The following is a 12550-nucleotide window of genomic DNA, read 5'->3' as shown; positions in this document are numbered from 1 at the left end:
TAATTTAATTACACCAGAAAATAAACTACTAGTAGAATGAAGAAAAATAATTGAATAAAAAGCACCTTTAAGTCAGAAATTTGTATCATTTAGAGGGAAACATTAGGGCTAATTCCAAATATCTATACCCCCTCCCCCCCCCCCCCAGCTGTAGAGAGGCCATGTCCGCCTAGTCTGAAACTAGTCTGGCTTGGAATAAGAGTACAGTCCAACCGTAAACAAATGACATTTGTCAATCAATTGACAAATTGAGTCCATCCCCCCCCCCTAAAAAACGCCAGCAGAATAATACTAATTAAAAAAAAAAAAAAAAAGAAAAAACAAGTTTTAAAACTCTTTGAAAAAAGAAAACAGCTAAAGCTTGCACTTATATTGTTCTTGATGACTGCTTGCTTTTGTAGGAAAAGTATTTTTTCAGATTGTTCGTGAGCGATTAGATTTGGTCTCATTCTAGGAGAAATAAAAAGTAAAACATTGCAAATACAAGGGCAAAAATTCAAAATGATAGCTTCAGCCCCGGTAGCAGAAACTGCGAGACGAGACGCACGTCACAGATTTTTCAGCCGCCTGCAGATAATTTTAAAGAACAAGAATGAAAAAAATAATAAATAAAAGAAAAAAAAACAACTTGACAAAAAAATCGTTCAGAGTTCGTTTTTTCCTCGGAAAAGCAATGGATGCTTCAGCATTTCATCTAGAAACATAGTCGCCATATTTGGTCATTCATAAGATCGAAGTAGATAAGATGCTTAAGTCCCTACATTTTCCAAAACAAAGGAGAATGGAGTGTTTCATTTAACTGCAAACTTATAAAAATGACTTAAAATGTGCAGCAAATCTTTTTTTTTTTTTTTGGATTTTTTAAAATAGTTTTCTTGAGAAATGAAAAATTTTATATTTAAAATTTCACCTTATCCTCACTGCTTTGGATGCAAAAGCGCTAAAAACTTTTCAACTTTTGTGTAGTCTCATGAGGATTTTTATTTTTATATTATTTTTTAGCAACAAATTCAGAAATTAAGATCTTAATTTTTGGCATAATGCCGATGTTTGGTCATTCCCAAGATGTTGGTACGCAAGAATCTAAGTGCCTATGTTTTCATAAACAAAATTGGATGTTTATTCAATTCATGCAGTTCAAAATTGTGCAAAATGTGGCATTTTTTCGGATAATTCTTAATTATTGTCTTGAAAAATGCAAAACTTTATCATTGCAATACTATCCTATATTCATTGTTTTAGAGGCTTATGTGCTAAAATCTGAATATCTCAAGGATTTTGAATCTCTCTTTATTACTACTATACAAATTAAAAAACCTATTTATAATCATTGAATTTTTCGCATAGACGCCATGTTTGGTCATTCGCAAGATGGAAACAGACGAGACTATTACTTGCCCAAGTTCCCAAAAAAGAATTGGATCAAGTTTTGATCAGTTTGCTTCAATACAAACTATTGAAGATAACAAAATGAACAATAAATCATTTTTTTAAAAATTATTTTCATGAAAAATGAATTATTATCTGCACAATTGTATTTGATCCTCATTGCTTTGGAAGCTCTGCTATAAACTAAAATATTCATCTAAAATGCAGTTTTCTGCCAACTTCTCATCCACTAATTTATTTATTTATTCATTTTTTGAAAAAAAAATTCCAAAACCTATTTTAATTTGAATTTTACACATTTAAATAAATAATAGTTTTTCATAGTGTGCAGAGTTCTATTTATTTTTATGAAAGTAGTGACCCCCCCCCCCCTCCCTTTTTTTTACTTTAAAACTCGGCGACGGTGGGGGCCACTAAGTTTTTTGGGTCTGGTGGCCACTGGCGAGTTGGAACATATCTGAATCTTGACCTTTCAAGCGACTGGTGTATTTTATGAAAACTTAAAATAAAACTAATAATAATGCTGCAGATTATTTTCAACTGCCCAGAATAGTGTTGCAGACTGGATAGAAAATTTCTGCTACTGGGGCTTCAATTTTGGAGAGGAGACTCTCCTTCGAGCTTAATCTGTTCTCTACCAGACTATTACCAAAAAGGTGGGTAATCTGAAAGATTTTGGCATCATACAGCCCTGAATGTCAACACCTGCAATCACTTAGTCTCCAGTAAATTATACTTGCTGCATCATTATATTATGCAAAAATACAGGTGTTTGTGAATTCTTTTGATACACTCCATTTTCGATTTTCCACCTACATGCCTTCAGCAAATACTGTATTGGGTGAGGGGAAGGGCTTGATCAGTTAAGGATTAAAATAAAATAAAAATATGTAAAAACTTTAATTTTTTAAAAAAATTCTTTTTTGTGCAACACTTTATAAATACCTTGCATATCCCTCAATGCATTACAAGTTTTGTAAAGTAAATAAACCCACAAAAATGTCAGTTTATTTATGTAATGTATTTCAAGCATTCAAAAATGCTTTAATAATAAACCAATATAGTAACAGCTGATTTAACTAACAGTAGGAGGGAGGACTTGGTAAATAAAGCCCAAGAATGAAGAAATAAATAAAAATAAATTAAAAAACAAGCATACCGTAATAATAATATTTTTACATAACTACTACTTTTGTCCAAATCCAAGAATATTCTTTGATGAAACTGCTATCTTCTACAAATGAATGTGTCCTGAAAAATGTTGGGAGAAGAGGGAAAATGGATATTTTATGAACGGACATCTTTAATCACACAAAATGCATGCTATTCTTTCTTGTTATCATTATCATCAAAGGGAAATCAAAAGACATTTGTTGGCTGGCATTGTTACAAAAATCTTGAAATGTTTTTAGTTTCAATGTCCACAAAAGTATAAAAAATATATGGGTGTTAATACGAAATGAAAAAAAGTTTTAAGTAAATAATGCTTAATTTCTAGATTAAAACAATTATTTTTGGACCTATTATTAAAAACAAAACATTATTCAGAAACTTTCACAAAAATTACAAGAACAAAATTTTTAGCACACACTGATTCCTACTCACTTCCTAACTTAAGGACTTTTAACACTTTGACAAATCAATATAAAAAAAATAATGACTTAAAAATGTCAGGTATTAGGAGAGCAATACATGATAAAAAAGTATCACAGTAAAAATAATGAAAAATTAAATGAAAAACCTTTTATGGGCAAACAAAAATATTTCATTTGTTCCGATTTAGAATGGAACTTGAATCATTACTACTCTTGAGCATATAACTATTACTGCATACTTTTCAATTTAACAGCATTCAGGGCTCCTTAAATTTTGAATTCTGCTGTATAGAATTTATTGCTTAGGCATTAATATATGCCTATATCTTCAATAGAAAAACTTTTTTGATACAGTTTTAGGACTGATTTTATGTTACCCTATGCTTAGTTTAAATTCTGAACAGAAATTGACCAAGTAATGTTTTTGTTACCTTCTCAGAATTATAAAAGGGGAAAAAATGTATTAACATCTTGAATCATGAATTCTATTTCAATCTCAATCAAATATTTAGAATGAATCTAATTAAATATGGAGCAAAATCACAACTGCATCATGAGCCAGGACATTTGTTGCATGTACATTTATGGCCCCTCCCCAGCAAAATAATGTATCAGCACCTATGTTTATAGATATTCATACAAATCAATTCTCTTCAGATTTATTTACCTCCTTTAATTCGATTTCCTTTTCAGAAATTACAAATTCCATTGGTAACCCGTTGATCTTGACAGGCTGATTATCATCTTTCTTCAGCGGAAGAGGCACATCATTGACAATACAAAGTAGATGATCATCTCGCAAATCACTTGTTGATTCAACACTAACTTCACTGCTTAATGAGTTTGAAATTGTGGCACTTGTACAATCTGTGAAACTTGTAACAGGACTTAAGGGTGATGGGAGAGATTCAATAGATTCCCTCATAAGTCTTCTCTTTTTCAAAGGAGTTAAAACATCTTTAAAATAAATACGTATATAAACTTCGAATACAAGGAAAAATCATAAAATATTTATATTGGTTAGACAGTAATACATCAATACTAAGAATTAAGTATAAAAAGTTGCTAATTATTTTTATTGACTGTACTTGGATTTAGTCTGCAAAAATAATCTTTCCTTTTAAAGAAAGGGTTCACTAATTTGCAGCTTGAAGTCAAAGAATTTCTCACAAAATGCAATACAAATAATAATTCTGAAATTGCTCAGAACATTTTCTTGATTAATTTAACTATTTTTTTACTTTCATTTAAAAGTTAGGTTAACATTTTTGTAATTCAAAATTTATTTGGGTTCAAAATTTATTTTAATTCACATGCTGAAGCTTTGGCTCAGTTTTCTAACTTTTCTTTAAAGACAGCATCACCAGATCAAACAATGTGTCTGGTAAAACAAAAATTAATATAATTAAATGCCTTAATTTGATTTTAGTTACAACCTCACTAAACTCACAAGTTTTTTCTACTCTTGGTATCGTGATAGTTAAAAAGTATTTTCATTGTTTTATCAGTTTTTCTTAACTATTGTTGATTTGTTTGACCAAGTTCGACCAACTTTTTGATAAATTTTTAGGTGCAAAATTCACACATGTTTAAATTGTTACATTTGATGTAAAACATTTTTAAAACACTCCTTGCATCAAAATAAATTAACATATCACACAAGATGAGCTATTTATTTCTGGTATCCTATGCAGCATTAATAAGACATTTAGCTTTAAATTCAACCACATGGACGCACCCTTAAGTTTAATTCTCATAAAATTTGTGATTGCTTCCGAATTCAAGATGGCATTTAGGAGAATAACTTGTTTGGAACAAGAAATAAACAGAAAGAAGCTTTACATTTTCAACAGTTATTCTTCTTCTTATTATCACATTATTTATTTTTTTGGTCAATCTTTTTTTTATTATTATAGCCTTAAAAAGAAAAAGTATGTGAAATTAAGTTTGATTTTTAATGTTTAAACATTTTAAAAACTTTTTTTATGACTTAAATTAATTTTGTTGTTAGAAAAAAAAAAAAAAGAGCAAAAATGTTGCTTACCGTCTACAGATGCACCTGGACTACTGATATCCCCATGACTGCAAGGACTAAGATAACCATTATCTAAGGGAGAAGACATAGTCTCAAAACTTCCAGGATCAATAGTCAGCTGCTCTTCACATGAATTACAGTCATACATTGCTTGCCGTAGCCATCTCTGAAAATATTTTCATCCAATTTTTGATTAGTAGCAATATCAAATTTAAAACAACTTGATGCCACAGAATAAAGATTGGTTCAATGGGTATCATTAAACAGCTGATTTGAATGTATATATAATATGATACAATAAAAAACAAAAGGAATGAACCTTAACCGAAAGATGCCCAAAGCTGCACACTTATGCAAATTAGATAAGGAAAACAAACTTAAATATTTTTTGAGAAGAACAAAAAATACAATTTGTGACATTGCACATGCATCCTGTTGATTTCACACCCAGTTGTCATTTTTTAAGCATAACATTTTATTGGAAAAATTTATTGAACAATCATAATTTTGCAGACATTTTTTTAAAACAAAATTTATAAGTTAAGGTGGGGACAGTTTGCAAAAACAAAAGTAAACATATTTTTTCTTTGCCCCCAACGGCATGCAATCTTTGCCAAAGTCTATGCTCTAAGTTGGAATATTTATAAAACAGGATTTAAAAAAAAAAATTATGAGGTAGAAATCGGGAAAATTCACTTTAAATATAAGACACATGGAAAAACTTGTGAAATTCATTTTGCTCTTCAACCACGGTCAAAATTTTGTAGGCAAATGGATATTTGTGCCAATGCATCATCAGTTCCTTTCTGAGAGAAGAGGAGAGTCTGAGTGTCTCTAGAGGAGAGTCTGAAACGATTTGGGCAACTCAAATAGTAAAATACCCCAACCAACAATCGCCAGGCGATAAGATCGACAGATAAAAATTTTATACCCATATCAAAGCATTAAACTAACTTTTTAACAATGAGGAAATTAAATAAGAAATATTAGCAATTGGGAGAAACAAACTATAAATTTAGAGAGCAGGAAATTTTGACTGAAATGCTGGAGTCTGCTGTCAAAACTGGGAGAGTTAGCAACTCAGAAATTTTCTGAAAAGTTAAAAAGAATAACAAGAAACTCTGCCCTCTTTTAGCCTTGCTTCATCACTTAAAACTGAGAGAGGAGAAACACAATTCATATACAATATTAGGAATCAACCACAAAATACAATCCAAGATAGGCATAAAAATGCTGCAGTTTCAGTTTTGGTTATATTTTGTGTTTTTCTCTTAGCATGTAGAAGAAAAATAAAATATGGGGATTTGTCTCAAAATATAGCAGGAACTACGTTTTAGCGCTTAGTTGTAGCACATTTGTAAAACAATAATTTTTTTTTTTAAATCATTTGATTTAAATCATGCTTAAAATCACTGATTTAAATAATTGATACCCTACTTGATGGCATAAATTTTTGTCATTTGTTTTCACTAGACACCTTACAAAATAGCTATCAAATGGATATTGTATTGACACGTGAAAGTTTTTATCAAAGAATAGAATTAATATTGGAAGCAAAGAGGAATGTTAGAAAGCATATGAGGCTTTAATATATTTAAAAGGAAAGACTACGTACTTTTTTCGCAGATCCTTGGTCACAACTTGATTTCAACTGTATTGGTCTTACGTGTCCCGAAGAGCTGTTTCGACGTAGATGAGCAGCGGAAATACCACTGGGATGTGGAGTATCTTTGGTACAACGAACATAACAAGTAGGTGCAGCAGCTGTCATATTCCATTTCACTTCTGTGTGAATTGATAAGGAAGAAGATGCAGGTGCACTTACAGCAGAATCTGATTTTTCTTGAAGCCATTCTTTCATGAGAGTCTAATAATGATAATAATAATAAAGACTTTATTACACGCTTTATGCAAACAAATTGTTAATACTCTATGTATTAATACAGACCTGTTAAATATCGAGCAAGATACAAACTGAGTAGATGTAGGAAGACTACATTTATAAACGCTATCAAAATCCGTTAATGAAAAAAAAAACATAATGCTGATTTTTCATGTATTTATTTCTGGTTGAGTAAGGGCAGCAAGTGATATTTGAAGAATGCTTTCAAAAGTGTTATTGTCAATCAAAGTAATTTTCATATCTTTTTAAATTTTCTATGACAACAATCATAATTAAACAAACACTGATAAGGAAAATAGCAAACTACTCTGAACTACAGTGGAACTCCAATATGCCATATTACGTGATAAAAAAAAATAGTAAGCGGGACAACATAAAATTGGGAGTGGGGTTCAAAATCTAAGTTTATTGTTTAAAAATCGACACTTACCCAATAAACTAGTGAAAAAAATAGGTAAGCTTAACTTGTTTTTAGATACAATTTTATGTACAGCACATTCCATACAGAGAATCTTTTGTAAATTTTGCTTCTTGGTTAGCTCTTGCATCATTTGATCAATCTAAATTTTTTATTTATTTTATTTCACTTGAATTCACCTCTAGCATGAAGTAGTTTATTACTTCATGCTAGTTCACCTAGCCAAGATAATAATTAGAAGGGTATAAGAATCAATTTTAATTCATAATGATATCTTTTCTGGCATGGCCTGAATTTCAGGGAGTCCTAACCAGTAATTGTATCAAATCCTTGAATCAATTATCTTTTCTTGTTTGTCATTTTGCCCGAACAACTAAATTTAATTAATTATATTGCTTTAATTATTGCCACATAGATCAGTTGACTGCAAATTTCAACTTTATTTTGAAAATCAAAACATGAAATATATTAGATATCATAGTTTTACATTTTTAGAGCTGTGAACTCCAACCTTAAATCTAACTAAATATACAATTCAATGGAAATTCATTAACATTGCTCAAATTAACAACACTTAAGCTATGCTGAACTACTGTCAAGTATTTTGAGGTATAACATTTTCAAGTATAAAACTAAGCAGTAAGACTTCTTTTCAAATGCAATAAAAAGGAAAAGAAAAATGAAAATTACCCTTTTAGTTTTGAGTCCTGCTGGAGACGATGTAGGAAGAGGAGGAGGTGGTGGCGGCGGTGGTGGGGGAGGAGGAGGGGGTGGAGGTTGTTCTTCAGGAGCTGGAAGTGATGCTGAAATTGTATTTGTACTTGTTGTAGTTGTTGCAGTAACTACAGTTAAGCTAGCAGTTACTTGTACAGAGTCACCACTTGCAAGAGAAGTTGATACAATAGCTGGAGTAGCCTTCAAAGGTGTCATTTCATCTGGGGACAAAATGTCTGAGCCACCACTATTTGTTCTTGTACGTCTTCGTGACGGTGTTCCAGAACCTCGTCTTCTTTTGCTAGGGTTTAGACACAAAAATTACGCATTAATTTTTTATGCAGTCATATCTATAAATTTGCAGTACAAATACCCACTTGATAGTCAATAGCAAATACATAAAGCATCAGATAAAATAATAGGAAATGTGAGTGACCTGGCAGCACACAAATACACAAGAGAGAATGAATGAAATGATAATGAATTTTTATTCGAATCCGAACTTATATTACATCATAAGAAATATATTCTAATTCACCTACCAAAAGTTTATTAATAAATTTTAACAACCTCTTGATACGGAATTAAATTTAAAAAAAGGCTAATGAAAAGATGCTTAAAAAAATAAAAAAATGAAAAAGGTCGAAAATACTCTTAAAATGGCTTATTGGAAATACAGAACTGGCTATTTTTGGGAATGTAATAGTCTACAAGTTACTGGAAATGCCATTTATTTCTTCTGTTGATTATTTGATATACATCATATAATTCAACTGAAAAACATCAGTATTTGATGCACTAGTGATAGGAAAGAAAAACATCACTATTGCAGAAGAGTTCAGAAAATATGGCTTTTAAAAGCAAGATATTAACATAAAACATTCATTGCAACACTTTTTCCCCCCTAAATAATGAAGTATTTTGTTAATACTGGAATCAAGACACAAATTTACAGCCTTAGTTTTGAAAATGTCAATTTTAAGTTGCTGTGAGAGCACCACAATTTCAAATGCAAAAATAATTAAGGGGACTGGAATGTTGTTTTCTAATATCCAAAATTAAAATTTCAAGACGATTTCTGAAATCTCCCGACTTTTCCTGGTTCAATGAAATAACTTTGCAATGAAAAAACTTTGGATCACTTGACATAGAATGACCCAGTATAAATATCTAAATCAACACGTATACAAGGTGTCCCAAAAAGTTGTTTCTGAACATGCTGGTCTGTCACATCATGGTGAACAAGATTTACATAGGAAATTGTGTCCGATTATTCAAATTGCGACCACTAGAGGGTGATAATTGCACGAAAACGGGAGAGTGGGAAAAAAAATCAGTTCAGGTGTGGACATTGAAGGAAAAGGATGAATGAATTTAGTAATGCAGAAATGGCCAACATGCATTACGTATATAATACCGCTGATGGAAATGAACGAATCGCGGCATGGATGTACTTTAAGCGTTTCCCAAACAAACGTCAGCCAAGTCATGTTTTGTTTGTGTGAGCATTAAGTGTAGTGAAATTAGACTTACTACACCGCTAGTAGAAGTGAACTTGCAAAACATGTCCACAGCCTGAAGTTGAAGAAAAAGAAAAACACGTGGAGCATTTTTCCTCAAGGAAAATCTGTATTTATTATCTTCAAAAGATTTCTCAAGTTGTTGAACAACATCTTCATTGATATTAAAAGAATATTTTGAAAAATAAACATATATTAGCCGCTATTATACAACGAAACATTCAGTTTACGAACATGCTGATTCCAAGGAATATAAGGCATTACCGTGACACACAAAATAGGCCTAAAGGCGTTTTATAACTTTAAAATTGACATCACGTTGTATTACGACCTGCCAGGAGTAAAGAGCACTGGCAGACATCACGAAGTCACGATAAATTACTACGTGCAACACATTACGGCTATGTGAAGTGAGAGAGAGAGAGAAAGAGATCGCTCGAAGTATTTAAAGTCTTCACATGGCTTTCAAATTAAGAATATGCAAAACACAAGGTGTGTTGCCAATGCAAGAAAGTTAAAGATATGTTGCCAATCAAAAAGTAACTCAATCTACAAAAAATTCTCACGGTTATAAGGTACAATGAACTGGTGACTCGGTTCACCCAAAAGTTCATTCATTTGACTGAGTTATCGCAACCGATCGCACAAATGACGTCACAACGTGATGCAATGTTTACATAGAAACGGATTGATTCTGCATGATGCAAAAACGTATTTTTAATTTTTTTCCTTTTTCAAATTAAGTGATTCTTTCACTTTTTGTGAAAGTTTAAATTAAAAATCTAACAGTTTGGACAATTGCACCGCATACTGCGTGAATCAGGAGCTTTCGAAGTACCTAGCCACATCGGTCGAGAATGTACTACAGGTACACCAGTCGTAGAGGAAGCCGTGCTACAGGAGTTGGCCATCAACCCGTAAACAAGTCTCCAAGCAGGCGAACGTGTCTTGGGTGTAGGTCTTTCCACCAAAATGCGCATACTGCACGAGGACATGCAACACCCTGACCACTTCCAAAAGGTACAGGCATTGCGCACTGACGATTATCCCAAACGCATTGCATTCTCATGCTGTTATTTGCAACAGCGGGTTGCACAGTCAAATTTTCCATCCTGGATTTTGTTTTCCGATGAATCCTGCTTTACGCAGGATAGTGTCCTGAACCTGCACAACATGCAAGGAATGCGCATATGCAGTGGTGGATATGCCAGGCCCCGCTTTGACATAGACCCCCAAATCTCAATTTTTGGTTTTCACCAATATTGTCGCATATCTTGGTTTGAATGCTTAAACAAGTTGGCTTAATAAATCATAATTTTTTTAAAGACCAAATATTTGTTCATGGATACAATCAATACCTCTTCGGGATCAATGGAGGGTTTATGATACCCAGGCCCCGCTTTGACATAGGCCCCAAAATTTTAATTCGTTTTCTTTTTTGCCAGACGTGCCTTATGCATGGTTTAGATAAATAAAAAGTTGACTTTTTATGTAGAATGAATATTTTCTCAGTGACTCTTGCCTAAACAAAGAGAGGGCAAATTATGTCCCACAGGCCCCACTTTGACATAAGCCCCGAAATTGTATCTTATTTTTTCCAGTAGATCTGTCATATACATCATGATTAGAAATATTAATCAGTTACCTATATATGCCAGTATATATCATAAATTTTGTTAAATATGACTATTTTTCATGGTGACCCGTCCTAGTGTACAAAGGCACATGAGCGCTTGGGCCACGAATTTAATGGGGGCCCCAAATTTTTAAATTAACTAAACCTATAAAAATCATTTGCTTTTATTTTGTTAAGTGCTTTCAGCAAAGTTTTATGCATTTTTTTTTCAAACAATTTATAAAAAAAAAAAAAAAACTAATGCATAACAGATGCACGTTTATAATTTTTAATCATTACAGTATACCGCTAAAATATCTGTTTCATGTTCTGTTTTGTGTAAGACTACGATGGTCTAGTCTTAATTCATACACTATTTTTGAAACCAAATTCAAACATATAACCAAGAAAATCCATTCCTAAATGAGAAGTTGTCTATCCTTTGTGGCGTTGGAAAAATCAGTCAGATATTTTTTTTTTATCGGACCCCTTCTGACTCAAGCAAAGGGGACTTCCTTTTTGCTGTGCACCTTTCGACAGCGTAAAACTGTTTAATTGGTCAATCCTTCGGGACTTTTGACCTTGACTGCATAATACCTCCTCCCATCCATTCTATACTCGATTGCAAGTTTACTTGACTATGGAGAAATGAGCTGCGGCCAAGCAAAAGAAATAGTTCCTAGCCCTTTGTCCGATAATCGGGGGGAAATTACTCTCTTTGCTTTAGAAATCGGATTAGTTAGTTAAACCCACGCATACGCAAAATTTTTTTGTTTCAATTTCTGTCGAACATTAAATATTTTTAATTCTACCAGCGAAGCCGCGCGGAGCGTTTTCTCCACTTCTATCAAACACGCCAGGCAAGTATAGGATCATACCAGAGTTTTTTTGTCTGAAGAACATAAAGAGCGTTTTTTTTTTGTGAGTGAGACCTAGCAGAAAAGTTTTATTTAGACTGTGAACGTGTGAATTTCATCCTTATTTAGGTAAGCATGTTTTAAAAATATTTTTCTCTGAGATTAGGTGATGTTATCAGGTAAAAAGGTCCCTGGTGTGTCTTACTCAAAGGAATAGTAAAGGGTTTTTTTTTCTGTAAATCCAATTTTTATCCTAAAATTAATTAAATCTGGAATGCCTAAACGTTTCTGTTCACTGTACTTGGATGTTCAGATGCAATAAATTATTAAGATACTATATAATTTTAGGACTTTTTTCTGTTTTCGATATTTTCTGACAAAGCACAATTTTATTACAAATATAGTATTTACTTAATTTTACTTAAAACCATGTGTTTTACTGTGGTATTTACAATAGTGTCTGAAATCAAACCAACACTACCTGAAATATGTAAAAATGTACCA

General features: G+C 32.2%; 1 protein-coding gene across 1 annotated transcript in view; it reads right to left on the bottom strand.

Moving 5' to 3' along the window:
- Nucleotides 1-12550, bottom strand: part of LOC129229528 (inactive histone-lysine N-methyltransferase 2E-like) — an 87542-nt gene that overhangs the window by 22013 nt on the left and 52979 nt on the right. Inside the window, exons 18-21 of the mRNA XM_054863848.1 lie at nucleotides 8031-8355; nucleotides 6635-6886; nucleotides 5029-5185; nucleotides 3652-3941 (exon numbers count right to left, since the gene is read on the bottom strand). Of these exons, the coding sequence (XP_054719823.1) occupies nucleotides 3652-3941; nucleotides 5029-5185; nucleotides 6635-6886; nucleotides 8031-8355 (1024 nt within the window). The remainder of the gene's footprint in view (nucleotides 1-3651; nucleotides 3942-5028; nucleotides 5186-6634; nucleotides 6887-8030; nucleotides 8356-12550) is intronic.

This window comes from Uloborus diversus, chromosome 9, assembly GCF_026930045.1.
Source record: "Uloborus diversus isolate 005 chromosome 9, Udiv.v.3.1, whole genome shotgun sequence".
Taxonomy (NCBI): Eukaryota; Metazoa; Arthropoda; class Arachnida; order Araneae; family Uloboridae; genus Uloborus; species Uloborus diversus.
Note: the sequence above shows the minus strand (reverse complement) of the source record. Positions and strands in the feature narration are given on the sequence as shown.